General features: G+C 43.9%; 1 protein-coding gene across 1 annotated transcript; it reads right to left on the reverse strand.

Moving 5' to 3' along the window:
• Nucleotides 1–939: 939 nt before the first annotated feature.
• crabp2a (cellular retinoic acid binding protein 2, a) lies at nt 940–7921 on the reverse strand. Its single transcript, XM_073485857.1, has 4 exons — nt 7834–7921; nt 3111–3289; nt 2386–2502; nt 940–1044 (listed from the first exon to the last, which is right to left on the reverse strand). The coding sequence occupies exons 1-4, from the start codon at nt 7913–7915 to the stop codon at nt 994–996; spliced, it is 429 nt and encodes a 142-aa protein (XP_073341958.1). The 5' UTR covers nt 7916–7921; the 3' UTR covers nt 940–993.
• Nucleotides 7922–17014: the final 9093 nt, after the last annotated feature.

A 17014-nucleotide genomic window follows, 5' to 3' on the forward strand; every position in this document is an offset into this window, starting at 1 on the left:
AGGATGAGCAGATCCGCATGAAATGTGTGATAAAAGTGAGCAGACAGAGGAAAAAACAGTCGAATGGAAACATTTTCAGCATAGGAGGAATAACGAGGGAGAGATGATTGATAGAGAAAAAAGGGCTTAAGGGATGGAAAGACAAAAACACTGAGAGGGAGCGAGAGAGAGAGACTTGGAGGGAGGGGACAGACAAGTTATTCTAGTTGCAGACAGCTGACAGAAAGCCTAAAATAAGATGGAGCCATCTAATGTGCACATATTCCACAGCTAGACTCACAAACCATAAAACAGATGCACTGGTAAATACTTTTATGCCACTAATGGTTTTGAGCACAGGAGGGCCAAGAATTGACGTCAAGCTGAGTTAATATCGTGCTTTATTGTTTTCTCCATAGAAAGTGTTGTTTCCTATGATCACATTTCATATAAAAGAGACACAAAGTAAAAACTTTAGCAGTACTGTATCAGACTCCTAGTGTAGTAATAAATATAAAATGTCGCCGTGAGATAGAAAAGGTGAAAGTTGCGGGGCAGGGCGAAAGGGAACACATCAAAACTGACCTGAAACTGGAAGAGCTCATAGATTGGTTTACACATCTACAAATATAGTCTCACACCTCTTCTGCTGCCGCTCACACATACACACATACACACACATGCACACACACACACACACACACAAACACACACATACATACAATGCCAAATAAATGAGCTGTCACTCTGGAAAACAAACATACATGTTTAAAACCCAGCTGGCCACATTTGATGGAGCTGGAGGGACAGACGGATATCTCAGGAGCTAAGACCATTGTGTCGATAGATGTGTGACATACTAGATACAATTACCACACATATTACATAGTGAAGCTAGCAGAGATAATGGAATTAAACTAGAGACTGCTATCTCCCACAAGGAGGAGTAGTGATGCAAGTGGTGATGCAGGAGAAGGGGACGCTGGAAGGACGAAAAGTGAGAAGTGCTCTTGTTCATTGTCGCTCGTAGACTCTGGTGCATACCACATCATCTGCTCGCATGGTCTGAAAAGAGAGGAGAATGTGGATGTTTAACACAGTGTGATATGAATTGATATTAACAGTTAATTTTTTTGCAGAACAAGTTCGTTTATGTTGATTCTCTCTCAACATTATTTACCAAAAGCACATCAGGAGCCTTGGATTTGTACTCACTGCCAACCCTCATGCAGCCGTCAACCATAAATACTTCATACAGTTTACTCCAGAGAGGACTGTGGAGGACGCATGTGTCAGCTCTGGTTGGACTGGTTTACCGGTAGACGTGGGTTAAATAATTATTTGGAATACTTTGAAAGTTTGAGGCAACCTGAAGTGCCAGCTGGGCGGGGTTTGTTATTTACAACCGTTCTGTTTGTGGGGCAGTTGTCATTCACAGAGGTGTTGGTGGCTGTCAGCAGCTGAACAAAACTGAATCGAAATCATATTCGACCCAGACCTGTTTAGCGTTTCAGTATCAGCCTTCACTGCACGCATCACCGGCATCATAATTATTCGTTTGCCCGGTTATGTTTTGATTTTGGTTGTGCACTTGGTTTGACTTCATGTTGAGGCCTGTACTTACATTCGCAACCTTGACAGAAAATCTTTCTACTTCTGCCAGGCGAATAACTCGATTGGCGTTATGGTACTCTAAGCACAATTATATAATTCGTAATCAAAAGGCAACACTTAAGATTATAGCCTGAAAATTACAGCCCAATCTTGTTTTACAAATGGGGGACCAATAAAATACATGACTACCAGTACAAGAATGGCAGTACAAGTGAGGAAAACTGGAGGTTAGTGGAAATGCCATAGAGGAAACTACCATGCAAATATTTTTCCCTTACCTGGACTTCAAAAATGTTATACTTAGGTAACAAACTAGGAGTAACAATACTTATATTTATAATATAGTTTTGGTATAATATATTTTATACATACAATACAATTACAAGAACAAACAAAAGGTACATGAATTTTGTCGCTGTATGTTTTTAAAGTTGTAAAACAGCTACTTACAAAAAGTGCTTGGGTGGAATAATATAGTTTTGGGGTGGTAAGATACAGCTGAACAAAATAATCATGTGTGTTCACTTCACAATTACCTTATCTGCTACTTTCCAAGATCAAGGATTAACTTTCACATTCGAGTCGAGTCAAGTCCAGTTTAAGTAATGAGTATTTAAAGTCAAAGTCAGGTTGACATGCATTTGACTCAACACTACAGGTAGTTATGGTTAAGACTTGACTGATCCCCCATATGTACAACAAAGTGGCCCTGTAATCTGTGCTCTGTAACCTATCGTATAGCGTTGTTGGGTCTGATAAACTCTGGCGTGATGGATAGTTTGTGTGCCTTACCAGGATCAGCTTGCCATCATTGGTGATCTCTCGGGTCCAGGACGTCTTTGGCCCTTCTCCTTTCTGCAGAATCTGCTCACAGCTGATCTTACTGTCAGTTTCCCAACGTGGAAAACTCTAAAGACAGAGAACGAGAGAAGAAGAAAAACCATGAGATACCTCATGTTAGTTGTTGGATGTGTAGATGAGTTTATGGGCAGACATACATAATGCTGTTGAGAGGGGAAGGGAGACAATGAGAATGGCTAATGGAGTGAGAAGACGAGGAAGGTGGAGCAGGGTAATCACTGAGAGGTGATAACTTGTGATGCGCTCATCGTTACTACAGCGAAGTGCTGGCTCGTTGCATGTGTTTGCTTTGGAGACGGCCAAACAGAGGCCATCTATGGGAAAACGGGGAAAGCAACGGGGAGAATAAGGGAGGGACGGAGGGTAGGAAAGGGCAAGAAGGGGGAATGGAGGAGAGACGGGAAGTTGAAAGGGGTCGTAAAGAGTGTGAAGGAGCATAGTGTAGCATGATAGGCCTTCAGAGACCAAGGGAGGGGTAAAGATATGCTATCAGTCCAAATATGATGAAAAGCCAAATGAAACAGATTGATGTAATCTGGACAGCTCCCTCCCCATAGACCCATTTCTTCTGCGTGTGTGTTTGTGTATGTGAAAGTGCAGAGAATGTAGAAGTGAAAGAGCATTCAGGAGTATGTTTGTGTCCATGTGTTAAGTACCGTGCAGGGACGTCCATCTACTGTGGCCTCATTAAACTCCTGTCCAACAGTGAAGGTGATGTGGGTGGTGCGGACTGTGGTCGAGGTTTTAATGGACAACGTCTCTCCGTCCTGTGAGATCTCCACCAGCGGCTTGGAGGCTGCCGTCACCGCGATCATACGCAGCATCTTGTTCACACCTGAAAAACACACACACGTAAGATGAGGATATATCAACAAAACTACCAACGATCCGTGGATCGTGGAGGTGTACTGTAATGTTGACTGGTGACTGATGCTGAAGGGGAAATGTTACTTTACTTCATGAAGTTAGAGGAGACAAAACTGGAGTCTCTGGTGAGTGCTGAATTGGTTGTGTACAGTTCCTCACTAACTTTAGTTTATGGCTAATGCACAGTGAAGTAATCCGGCCTTTTGGCGTGTATAAACACTGCGACCTGAATAAACACAAATGGCCGCTTTGTTTGTGTTCAATAAACCATTAAACAACCACCGCTACCGATGAAATTCTATCTGATGTGACTGAGGTGCAAATGCTCACAGACGAGGTAATGTTTTAAAGTTTTAATACTGTCAAGTTTAGTCCCGTTCGCCGAGTAGCGACAGGCCCACTAATGAAACGCACCACAACCATGAGTAAACTTGTGGATTTCTCTGGTTAGAACATTGTTGGAAACATTTTGGATAATGTAAGCACACAATTCAGTAAAATATTTAACAAAGTTGTTGCTGTTTTTGGACATTTTAATGCAGAATTCATACATATTGTATCTTTAAATTTCATATGAAGGGCAACAAACACAACTTAATGCCTGCTTTTGTACAAACTTTGAATATTCCCATGTTATCAGTGCACAAGGGGTAAACTCAGGTTAATAGGACAGATCTTTTTTGCTTCACACAGTGTTGGTTTATAGGATTCAGCCCTAAGGAGCAAAGCAAATTAAACCAGTTTTTACCAAATTATGCAAAGCCATTATCCTTAGGCCCTGTGTGTGTGTGTGTGTGTGTGTGTGTGTGTGTGTGTGTGTGTGTGTGTTTGAGTGATGTGGTGTTGCTGCTTGTTCAGGGTTCTCCTGCACACTCAGGGTAAAAGGAGCAGCCTAGCATTGCACAGCTCTGTCCAATAATGATGACAGGAGGAATCAATGAGGCCATATGACAGCACATCTGTATTCCCCTTCACACGTAATCATCTTCGCCCACACACAGACTCAAACACGCAGACATGTGGTGATTTGTACTTTTTGCAGTGGAATTGGCATCATTTTCCTCTCTACAACACAGAGAGAGACGCACACTCATATTCCCATAGCATGTTGCAGCGAGACTGATGATACAGCGTGGGAAAAGAGAGCGAATGAGGTGTAGACCGATTTGGTGGGAGGAGAGAGGAAAAAGGTGGTGGTGGTGGTGGTGGTGGGGGCAGTGGTCTGTGTGTGGTGTGTGAAGATCTCTGTCCAAGTGCGAGGGGAAGTGTGTGTACGTCGTCCAGTGTGTATCTGCCGTCGAGTTGGGTTTCGCACTTCTCACCTCTCACACATTCCCACCTGTCACCAAGGGTAAATATACACACTCGCCGAAATGCACAGTCATTCAGCATGCATCAGGATGCCCAGGCTGCACACTGAATGTATGTGCTGCACACACATGCTGTGCTGTGTGTGCTTTGTCATTGTCTCAGTGTGTGCACTTGGATTATGTGCAAATTGCATTGTGTTAAACAACATCATGCAGGAAACAGGAAACATTTTCACCCTTTGGCAGCAGCCGCTTTCTCTCCTGGAGGCATCATATTAATCAATGAATAGTCTTATTCATAATTTAACCTCTTGCAGGGGACTGTACATCGTACCCGAGGCATTGTCTCATTAATGACTTTTTTTTAATTTTTATGTGTTTGGTGACAGTTTCACAGACATGCAGTCAGATGTAGAATTTAGGCTCATGAACTAATTTTTTATGCTACATTACACTAATAATCTAAATCATTTCGTGGGGGAATGTACTTTTTACTGCACTACGTTTACAGTATCTGACAGATATTGTTACCAGTGATACTGCAGATAGAAAATTTACATCCAAAACACCCAAAACAACAGTGTAAATAAGTTAAAGTTAGCTTAAACTCAGACAGATCCAACATTAAAAATGTCAATGCATCACAACAGTAACCTGATTACATTTGGAATAATCTGAGACTATATTTATGTACGTTTACCTTAAAATTGAATAAAAAAGTTTTAAATGCAGGACCTTTACTTATAATTGAGTATTTTCACTCTGTGTGATTGCAAATCTTAATCGAGTAAAGGATATAAGTACTTCTTCTACCATTGCATACAGTAATGTGGTTGCAAGTACACTTAATCTTAGACTTTTACTCAACTACTATACGTATGGGTGAATTTCACTTTTGTCAAAATCACATTTTAACACAATATCTTTACTTTTACTGAGGTATGCCTTTTGGATACTTTTTACAACACTATTTATGAGGCAAAACATGTCTGCTTGTTCTAGTTTTTAAAAATGTGAGGATTTACAGCTTTTCTCTGTTTTATATTATTCCCATTTTAGCCATTTGTGACTAAGTGATTTAGCAGTTAAAAAAATGACTGATTAGCTTATACTGTAATTTCTCATTAGTTGCAACCCTAAAGGTGAGTAAACCATCAACCAATGGATCACTGTGTGGCTTTAGTCTTAAAACACAACTTAAAAAGACAAATTAATAAAAAAAGTCAAGTAAATTTGGCCCCACTTCCCATTATTTGTATGTAATGACTCTACATCAGAATAATATCAGCCTTTAAGAGTGAAAAACTGAGTTTGGTTTAACAGCACATCACTGCAAACATGTCTGTATAGCTCTAGGAACCATAGTTGAAAATATAACGCTACTTAAGAAAAGATGAGTCTCCTTCCTAAAAAGTTTGGATTATTTCAGGCAACAAACTGACCTGCAGACACCGACTGACCTCTGAGTCTCCTCAGTCTGCTGGCTCAGACACAGGAGTCAAGTGCTGGCCTGTGGACCATTTGGGATCCACAGAGGGGGCTGTGGCTTCTCAAGTAACTGCTAGTTGTTCGAAGTCAGAAAATTACCTGAACAGACTTTTGCAAACCTGTGACCAAAATCTTAAAAGTCACACCGACCCGGCCACATGTGGACTCACACACAGATAGATAGATAGATAGATAGATAGATAGATAGATAGATAGATAGATAGATAGATAGATAGATAGATAGATAGATAGATAGATAGATAGATAGATAGACGGTCAGGGTTGGAGGTCAAAGAGCAGAGGGCAGAGGAAGCGTTTGGGACATGGGGGAGACGAGGGAAGAGGGGAGAAGAACAGGATTGAGGAAAGGAAGAGAGGATGGAGGGAAGGAGGAGGGCACTGGGTGCTGACAGGCTGCATACAGCTGCGCTTCGGCCCCCATTGAGACCAAGGGCCATTCCTCTCTGTCAGTCATGCCAATGCAGAGGGAAATTATAGGAATTATAGTCTCTCTCTCTCTCTCTCTCTCTCTCTCTCTCTCTCTCTGTCTGTCTGTGTGTTTGTGTGCGCGTGGAGTTTAACCTGCATTCCTGTTGCAGTTCCTCCTCCATGAATACTCATCTTACATCTCACATCTCTGTGACACAAACCTGCACTGATTATTGCGCACGGTGCCATACCATCACGTTGCCAGCTTTCCCTTTGATATAACCTCCCCACACACGCGCACACACACTTTCTGCCTCACGCATAAGCACATGGACCCATTAAACGCTAATTGGAGCGTCGGTCTGACAAGAAAGTTGGAACTCGTCCTCTCGCATCTTTTGTCAGAACAATAGCGCCATTGCATAGCTATTTCAATGACCTTTATATTCAGTAGACTGTATCTCTCTGTGTGTGTGTGTGTGTGTGTGTGTGTGTGTGTGTGTGTGTGTGTGTTAGAGAGAGAGAGAGAGAGAGAGAGAGAAAGCGAGCTACAAAAGGTGGCGTTGTTCGGTGCACTCATCTCTCCGTGCGCCCTTACGCGATGATATGAATTCCAGGTGTGCACTGGCAAGTCATCTAATGGGAATTGGCTACTAACGACAGACTACTCTGCGCGCGCACGCGCACGTACACACGCACACCATGACGCCTGTCCGGACTCCAAATGCGCCAGTGATGTGAATGAAAAAGCTGTTTGAATCTCAGCAGCAGGTGTTTGTCGTTTTCCCCGACTGTCACTTCAGATAATGTGGCTGTCCTGCACTGTATAGCGCCATAACGGTCACTCTGCAACACGCACACTCACTCACACATTCACACACACACACACACACACACACACACACACACACACACACACACACACACACACACACACACACAATCGGAGGCTGTGACACAGACAGATGTGCCGCCGCTTGTCTCTATTGTGTTTACAGGCGAGGCCAAAGGGAGAGAGGAGAGGAGAAGGGGTGAGGCTGGCTGGGGGCCAAGCGTTGAATTTTGGGTTCTGCAGAATGACAAAGACCCCCCACCCATGCGGCACAGAGGGGTGATCCTCGCTGGTGCGCGGACACATAGGAAGATTTGACCTATAATGTGCTGAGAAAGCTCCAGTTTGAGCTGACACATCAGATCTGTGTCAGTACGCACAGAAATAAGAGCGTCACATGAAACCGCAAAAAATGAGTCAAGCCGCATTTGTGTCATCATTTTTATCACTCACCCAACTTTTTCAAGAGTTCATCAAAGTTTTCAGAACTCTTCATATCCCAGGTGCCGGCGAAATTGGGGATTTTGCGCTCCATATTCGGCTGCAGGTGTTTTGGAGGTTTAATGTAGGTGAACTGTCAGGTCCAAGTTTGGTCGGTGCGCTGCTGTCCCTGCGCGTCGTGCGTCAAAAGTGCTCCAACTGCCGCCTCTGAGTCTGGTCTGGGTGTGTGGGCGCGCCGGGTGGTTTGATTCTGCCTGTCCAGTTACTGCTGTCCTCTCCCCGGGATGAGTGACCGACTGACAGAGCTCTTGTCTCACCTAAGTGCCAGTGCGCGTTAGAAGCGGCTGCGCTACAAATGAATGGCACAGAGCGCAAAGATACTTGTGTGGGGATGCACACGCCCCTTTCAATGCGGACACGCCCCGCAGCCCAGTACATTAAACGTACAGATCCACAGCGCCTCGACCTGACCACGCCCCTGTAAGGCAGCGTGTACACTTGCCCACGCAGCCAGCGTTTGGAGACGCTTCTCATCCACGCGCATAACTTGATTCATCCAGAGTGACCGCGCCCTAATGGTCCTGTGCGCTCTGGAGAAACCTCTGCAGACTTGATTTATTATTATTATTATATACAATGTTGAGGTGTAAGATGCGTTTTGCCACTTGTGATACCGTCATCACTGGCATGGTTGAATGAAAGACCTACAAACGCGGTGAACATTATTCTTGCAAAACAGGGAGGATGTCGGCTAGGCCGTCTGTTCGGTCTGTTGACAGAACATGTCGTCTTGGCAGGGCAGTGCGAAGGAAGAACCAGTCAACTGCCAGACTGGCAGAGTGAATGGATGGCAGTGTGTGTGTGTGTGTGTGTGTGTGTGTGTGTGTGTGTGTGTGTGTGTGTGTGTGTGTGTGTGTGTGTGAGTGTGTGAGAGAGAGAGAGACAGAGAGACAGAGAGACAGAGAGGCCAAGTTCACCCCAGCCTCCTGTGCGCCACGGCGCTGTGTCATAAAAATAAAAGCGGCGGTAATGGGATACAGCTTCTGGCCTCGACCGGTGGGCTATCCATTTAACGGGGACTGCGTCAAAGGAAAAAACACCCTGAACCCATGAGAGAGAGAGGGGCAGAGATTAAAATAAGAGGTGGGATTGGCGCAGGTCGCCGGTGACTCCTCAGAGCTTTTCGCTCCCCGCTGCTCAGACGGAAGAAGGGGGAGAGGAGGAGGAGACGCAGGGGCATTTGGAACAGCGCGTCAGACGGGACAGGGTCAGGGGCCCGCGGGGTCGGAGGTACTCCTATAAAGAGCACGCACACTCACACACACACTGTGTATGCGCGCACGTACGCGCCGATGATGGATGGCAACGGGACAAAGCCGACGTTAACTATTGACTCTTGATGGATGATCCCATCCGCTACACTGCACGGCGAATTAGCGCGAGGTAAACCGGGCAACTTAGAGGTGGGGTCGGGGGAGGAACCTTAGGCTACATGTACTCAGCGGCTCAGTGTCAGAGTTTTAACAAAGACGCACTGACGAACAACACGTGAATAACTGCCTCAGATGGATATTTGGTAACGTGATATGCGCTTTTACGCACAGACTTGGTTCCACATCCTGTGCCTTGCATCGGGCCCTTCGGCTCTTTTTGATGTGAGTAAGTCTCGCACACATTGTTTCCTTCTCACACACGTGCACGCGCTCCTCACTCACTGGCCACACACCATGCCACAAGCCTGGGCCAAACAACAGAGGTGAGCCATTAGACAGTCATACCAGAGCTGTAATTTCCTCTCACATCCTCTCTTTTTTGTCTTGTCATTCACTTTTTGCGGAGGTTAACTCTTTTCTCAGCATACAGTCAGTCTCAAAATAAAACATCCTGTCAGTGAAGTAGAAAAGTTGTTGTTTAAAGGCCACATCTGATAGAAAAATATAAATATTCAAGCATCAGTCTGGCAGTCTCACTTGCTTCTGCAATGGTGGTCTGTGGAGCACGGTCTGTTCAGAAAGAGGGAATTGATCATCAGCCCCCAGTTTGAAAGTGACTGATGCCAACACAAAGGTTACAATAGAGAGCTGTCTAGTGTTGGGAATATTCATCTTCAGCCTCACCGCAGGCCATTAGCATATTACCATGACACAACAAGAAATGCATCAAAGCCTGCTGAATCAAACAGGCAGCCGTGCAGTGCGGCACAGCGACGGCCTCACCCATCTTGTGTGCGTGCTGTTCAGAGGGGGCTCGATAAAGAGCTCTGAAATGTGTGTGATGCTGCATGTCAGCACGTGATGACAAAGCACCGCTCAGCATTCAGGTCCACTCAACCGTGCTCTGCTCCCCTCAACCTTTCTCTCTCCGCTCATTCCTTCCCTCCATTCCCCCTTTTTCCTTTCTGCCTCTCCTTTACCTCACGCAACTTTCTCTACCCCCCCACCTTTCTCCTTCTCTTCCTCCTCCTCCTCCTCCTCCTCCTGTCAAGCTTTTGTTCTTTTGTGCTGCTCTGACACATTCCTCAAGCACGTTGAAGAGAGGGAGAAAGGGAAAACAGAAGGGAAGAGGATGGAGAGGAGAAGAAAGAGAAGGGGGGAAAAGTTAGTGAGAAAGTTAGGGACGAGAGCGCAGGTCATTTTTTATCTCTATTGTTGTGGAGAAAGGATAGGGAGAGTGAGTCAGCACAGAGATCAAAGGCAAACAGATAGTGACAGAGATGGAGAGGTTGAGAAACAGCGAAAGAATGAAGGCGACAGAAATGTAAAGAGAGACTCTTCTGTCTTTGGAGGCGTAAGAGGTATTAGTTTGCTCCTCTGGTGCCAACTTTATTTCAATCATCCTCATTTCCTGATGTTCCCTTCCAACTATTATCCACCCATATACCGTTCACTTCTTTTGTTCTGTCACCATGAACCGTGTTGGTAAATGATATCTCCAACGCAGAGATTCACAGGCTGCACCACGTGCAGGCAAAACAACGTTTTTTGAGACTTGTTTAGTTATGTTTGACTCATGTCAGCCTGAGTTCACGGTAAAAACACACCCGCTGCTAACAAAAAGAAGAAGAGAAGAGTAATATTCAGGGCTTCGTCTGCAGTCACTCAGGAGTGGTGGACCACCACAGCTAGATAAAGTGGGAAATGGAAGATTATAATCTAGATTACGAAACAAACAAAAATCACACTAACAAGATTAAAGCACAGTGCCCTAACACTCCAAAAACAAACAATTACAGAGGAAACACTGTAATAATGAAGAAGAAAGAGAGGCCGATCATTTTCTGTTTCGAGCGACTGTTGCGTCGCCCACCGTCTTCTGTGTCTCATCCAAAAAGCTGCCCTTGAACACATCACAAAGACTACAGCTGAAGGCCAACGAGCTTGTGCGCTCTGTGCCTGCATGATAGGAAATACCTCTCTGTGGATATACAAACTGTTTCTATGATAAAAGACCATTTGTTTGACACCACTCTCGCTAATATAGTCGCAAACGGCACTGGCAAAGAGGCAGAGGAGTAATGAGGAGAAACTGCACTGTAGGTGAAAACATGGATAGTACAGCAACAGGCTCAGGGGCTTTCTCTGGGTTTTTCCATTTTCTCTTTTTTTTACACTGATCTGCTTACCTGAACAGACAGTCAGAATGATTTCTCTCACTGAAGAGCCACCACCAATTCGACATGATCAATCGGGCAAAAAGCCGCTGACAAAGGCCACCCAGTGCCAACAGTGCAGGACACACTGCACCAACTAGAGCCACGGACGCCCCGACAATGCCCGATGCTGACTGTCGGCCTGGTGGCCCAGGGCCTTTATAGAGTCAGAGATGAATCGATCAATTCAGAAAATTAATAACTTTTTTATCAACAAAGAAAATAATCATTACTTCCAGTTCTATTTTTTTTATAGCCATCTATTTAATGTATAGTATGTTATTTCTGCCACTATGAGTCTCTCAATCAAACAATACAAAAGAAGTAGCGTGGGATCATGGGAGTTGTTCTTCATTGCTAAACAACCACCACTGCTGATGAAAATCTGATGTGGCTCAGGCAGAAATATTCATCAGCGAGGTAATGTATTAGTATAAGTTTTGTTCACATTAGTCACGTTCAGCAACTTCCTTCCTCACTTTCTGACGTATTATCTGGTGTTTCCCCGAAAATTATAGCGACAAGTTACCAAATGTTATCTCAAACATTGTTGGAAACATTCAGCGTAATTTAAGGACACAACTGAACAAAATTAATAACAAAGGTCTAGTCGTTTTCAGAGATTTTAAAGCAGATATGTTATATTATTCGTAACATTCTTATCTTCATTGTATTTTGTATCTATAATTTAAACAGACAACTCAGAAAACATTAAATCTGAAGTCACAGTTGTATCAGCAGCTTTTACAGAGATGGTTTCGTTAGACTGCTTTCTTATTGAAATCAGGCTGAGCCTTGTGTCAACACTCTCACCAGGCTGAGCTCTACGATATCTCCACTCTCACTTCCTCTTGCGCTGCTTATTGTTTCCTATTTCCTCCTCTCATTCAAATGACATGGATTTGAACCATATCTGTGGAACATCCAGACTGGCGACAGAGTATTTATTGTTCCGAAGGGAGTTTATCTGGGTGTGGAATGAGAAACAACATGCACCGTATTAAACTTCATGCAACATTTGTTGTATGTTTAGCATCCTTGTGTTAAGTTTATGTTGCAATCGCACTTTTCGAAACTTGTCTGCACAAGTGGGAGTTTGTGCGTGTGATCAGCCTGTAGTAAAGTCACACTTCAGTGGCATTCTCCACTTTATCATCCAGATGACCTCCAGTAAAATCCGCTCACCCCAGTAACCCTGGTAATCCCAGATGTGAACTTGACCCTGGCCTTCCCCACCACCAACTCCGGGAAGTCATTATCACTGGCCTTTACCCTCAGAGGAAGCCACTGGACAAGATGTGCACATGCATGCAGACAAAACTGCCACCAATTACAGTATCTTACTCGTAGGATTTACTTCTGTGTCAGTGGGGGGTAGGACCTCCCGAAGGGGTCGTATGATAAATCTGACAGGTTGAGAGAAGATTGACTGGACAGGAAAGAAACAAAAACTGCTCCATGACACAAAGTGGTGTTCCTTTCTGTAATCTCAACCTCCTACAGCCTCTTAAGAGTTACAGTCTGACGTGCAGCAGTCACTCATGGCTCACAGGCATAAACGGTGTGGAACAACGTTTGCAAGAGAACGTTTCATTTAAGAGGTCACAAAGTTTGTGAGCCACTGCTCTGCACAACAGTTGCTCAACAAACAGCCGCAGTGACACACACACACATTCACAGCCAGCAGTGTGTGCAGCTCTGTGGGGCTGCTGGCACCAGGCTGACCCACCAAACCATGTGGGTTTGATTAGAGCAGAGGAGATGGCAGCATTTAACCTCGTACGTGGAAATGAGAGGCAGAGAGTGTGGGAGAGCAAAGCGCAGAGAGGAGAAGATAAGGAAAAGGGACTTAGGAAACAGAAAGGAGACTGAAAGTTGAATGCATGAGCAGGAGTGTGACCTGGTGTGTTTGTGATATTGTGCATGAACAGTGATCTGTGTAATCACAGCCTTAACAAAACACAGGGGCAAAAGTTCCTTGTTGCACAGCCAGACAAGGCCAGTCTTGTGTGAGTGCTGTAAGTACAGGACACCTCTGCTTTGTCTAAAAAACGTGTGTGTGTGTGTGTGCGCGCGTGTGCATGTGTGTTCTTTTTTCTTTCTTTTCTGTTTCTCTGTCTTCTTTTTATGTCTTTTGTTTTGTGTTATTGCTTTGTTTTTCTCTCTTTCACCCTGTTGTTATTGCTCTTACATTTTCTTTATGCTCTTTCCTCACTTGTCTTGGCTTGTTTAAGTCTACTTCTCCCTCTTGTACTGTGCTGTGTCATACGTGTATGTTGGTCACCTGTATTGAACTATAAATAAATACAATTATATAAAAAAAACAAAAACATGGTTCATTATGAATAAGACGTTCAATACGCACGTAAAAAACCTGTGAAATTAACATGTATTAATGACATTGTGAAGTTTTACTGAATTAGGTTTAGGCATTTAGTTGTGATGGTTAAGATGAGGGCATGTCTGGGTCCTCACAAGTATGGAAGTGAGAGTATGTGTGTGTGCGTGCTCATGCATGGTGTGATTCCCAGCATGCGTGTGTGTGTGTTGAAATCCTCCAGACATTTGTTCCTCATTTATTTTCCTTCTTGGGTAAAATCGTATCTTACAGGAATCAAACAGAAAGAGTCAGACACAAATCATCGCTGCCCACACACATCACGTCACTGTACCTAGGAATTTCTGTCTTCAAAGCATCAGTATATCAGAGTGGACAGTGTGTGTGTGTGCGTGTGTGTGTGTGTGAACATGAGACTAAACCTCCAGATGCCTGGGCAGTTGCACCCAGACGCCTGTATTACTCACACTCTATTCCTTTTGTCCTTCAGCCCCCCTTTCCCAACTCCTAAAATCTCTCTTCCCTCCCCCTCGAGTCTTTGTGGTTCTAATTATCGCGCTCATTTGTTATGAGTCGGTCTGGACGGAGGGAGAGCGAGAGCTGAGAGAGGTTATATTAGGAAGGAGGAGAGCTGAGGACGTGCTGAATCAAGACCAATTTTAAAAAAAAAAGTTTATTTCATCAAACGTAGTTTTAATTTGGTCCCATTTAAGTGTGACCCTTCCTTCTGTTTTGGCACGTTGTCCACTCTGTCGCTGCCACCTACAGCTTAACGAGCCCACAACAGCACTGTAAAACAGCATTGTGTCGGCTGAATGATGCTGAATTGCTCTAACAGGAAGACAGAGGACAACAGAAGGCAGGGGCCGGGAAGAAGAGAGGAGAAAAGGGAGGTCAAGTATGTAAAAAAAGGAAGTGAAGCAGATGGAGATGTTCATGAGAGTACAGTGAGCCAGAGGTGGACGAGAGAAGAGGTGGAAAGCCGAGAAGAAAAACAAGCGCCGGTTCCCATACTTAAACTACTTTTCAACTTGTTTTATGCTCATGTGTTTTGTTTTCCCAAAAAACGCAAAAAACAGTTCAATAAAAGTGCAGCTCTGTTTTTTTTTTGTTACTCCTCCTTCTTCTTGCATCCTCCTGCTGCTCTGCTCCTCCACCCTCCTCTCACTCTGCACTCATTCTTTTATTCCCCCCGTTTTCCTCTCTGACCCGAGTCAATGATTGTTGTTCGCTTTTGCTTTTTCCTCAGCTGTGATTATGTGTGTCAGCAGTCAGTGTTCTTGACTTTGTGCATTTGTACGCATGTGACTGTACCATATGTATGTGTGTGTGAGACCCTATAATGATGTCATGGATCAGGAATGGCTGTAGTTAAACAGAGGTCAACCTCTGATTACTGTTACTGTATGTGACCAGTCTGGCTCCCTGAAGTCTCCACAGCTACCTGAGGGCACGTTAACATAAGTATTTTATTGTTACTTAATTGTCATGAATGGCACTCAGCACACATATCATTCCCTGGTGACTCTGGGCAGAAAACAGAAAAATAACATCAGGTTTAGCTGCGTCCTGTGATTTCTTCATGATCCTATGACTTTGCCAACGGCATGTGAGAAAATGAAAGGATATAAAGTGAATCAGAAATCTGAATTATAAACGTCTCTCTTCACAAGATCAGGGCTGCATTTCTTCCCAAAGGGATCATCTATAAGCTACACTACCAGCTCAGAAACACCAAAGAAGCACCCAAAACATTTTTAACAAACATTTTCAGTGTTGAATTTTAAACACGTGCCCAACTGTACAGTAAAAATAAGTGCCTGCTCGAAGCTTTGGATACTGAAGTTTAATTTCTAATCTTCTTTAGAATTTTGGACTGAATACCAACCCAAAATATCGGTATTTGATGACTTGGGAATGAGACTCAACAATCAACTATCCTTCCCCACTTTTAATTTCAGTCCTAGTATGGAGTTATTTCCACTGGGAATCAAAGCAAATGGATGGAGGCAAAGACAGGAAGGTTCAGTGTCCAGGCAAGAGCATTTTTATAGAACTGGTAAAAAGGTTCCTCCTGCTTTGTGAGGAAATGTGCAGAAGTAACAATACCACAGTTTTGAAATGTTTGCAGCAGTACAAAATGCACAAATGCTGTTGGGCTGATGGGCAGGTCTGGTCCCGGGACTCCTGCTCTGAGTAATAAGTAACTCTTCTGCCATCTAGTGTTGAAAAATAGGTGCTGTCACACCTTCTGCTTCAGATCTGGAACTTTTTTTGGCTCTGATGTTTGGGAGATGTCTGGGCATGTGCAGCTAAGGTGACCTACTGTAACAAATCAAACTATTGTTCTTCGTGTTTATTTCTGTTTGGTGCACACAGCTTTGCGTTACTGCACAAAGAGATCCACTTAAATCCCCGCAGGGTCAGGCGCAGTCACAAGACACGCAAGTTTGTCAAGTGGGAAAACCGTGTGTGTACATTTGTATTTGTGTTTCTGTCTCTGTGAGAACCAGTTTTCCCCAGTGAAGGCCTCTACTTGTTTCAGGGCTTTTTAGGGGTTTAGGAGTTTAGTTTCAGGATAGAGGTAAGTCAAGGTTACCATAAACATTTTAGACAATAGCTAGGAGTCAAGGTTGGGTTAGCAACAAGGCAAAGCAGGTTCACTATGTGGCAGTTAGTTTGTGAAAATTAGCTGTCATTTTTTCAAAATATTGTGGAAAAGTTAAGAAATAATCAAATTGTAATGACCTGAAATTTTGCAGACCATTAAAAGTAGTTTGCCTTGTGGTCCAGGGGAGGGCGCTCTTCAAATTCACACCTGCATAATTATATTAAGGCCCATCTTACAGAGGGGCTAAAGCCTCTTTGAGTCTGTGCTTAATCACCTCACCTCAGACTTATCACTTCATACTGACTATTACATACACAAAGTACAGAGATAAGCAGAATCAGGGGCTCAGTTGGGGGTCATAGCTTATTTGTGCTGGGTTTATCCAGCCTTTTAAAGGATTACATCTCAAAGGATTAAAAGTCAGGGTCAAGGAGTAGGGAATTAATCAATGAAGGCCGCCAGCATTGATAAACATGCAAGAACTTTTTGTATTAAAAAGAGAGAGAGAGAGAGAGAGAGAAATAAAAATAATTCATACCTGTGTGTGTGTGTGATAGACTAATGAGACTGGTTGATTCGTAGGCTCAAATATTGG

This window comes from Pagrus major, chromosome 17 (genome assembly GCF_040436345.1).
Source record: "Pagrus major chromosome 17, Pma_NU_1.0".
Classification (NCBI taxonomy): domain Eukaryota; kingdom Metazoa; phylum Chordata; class Actinopteri; order Spariformes; family Sparidae; genus Pagrus; species Pagrus major.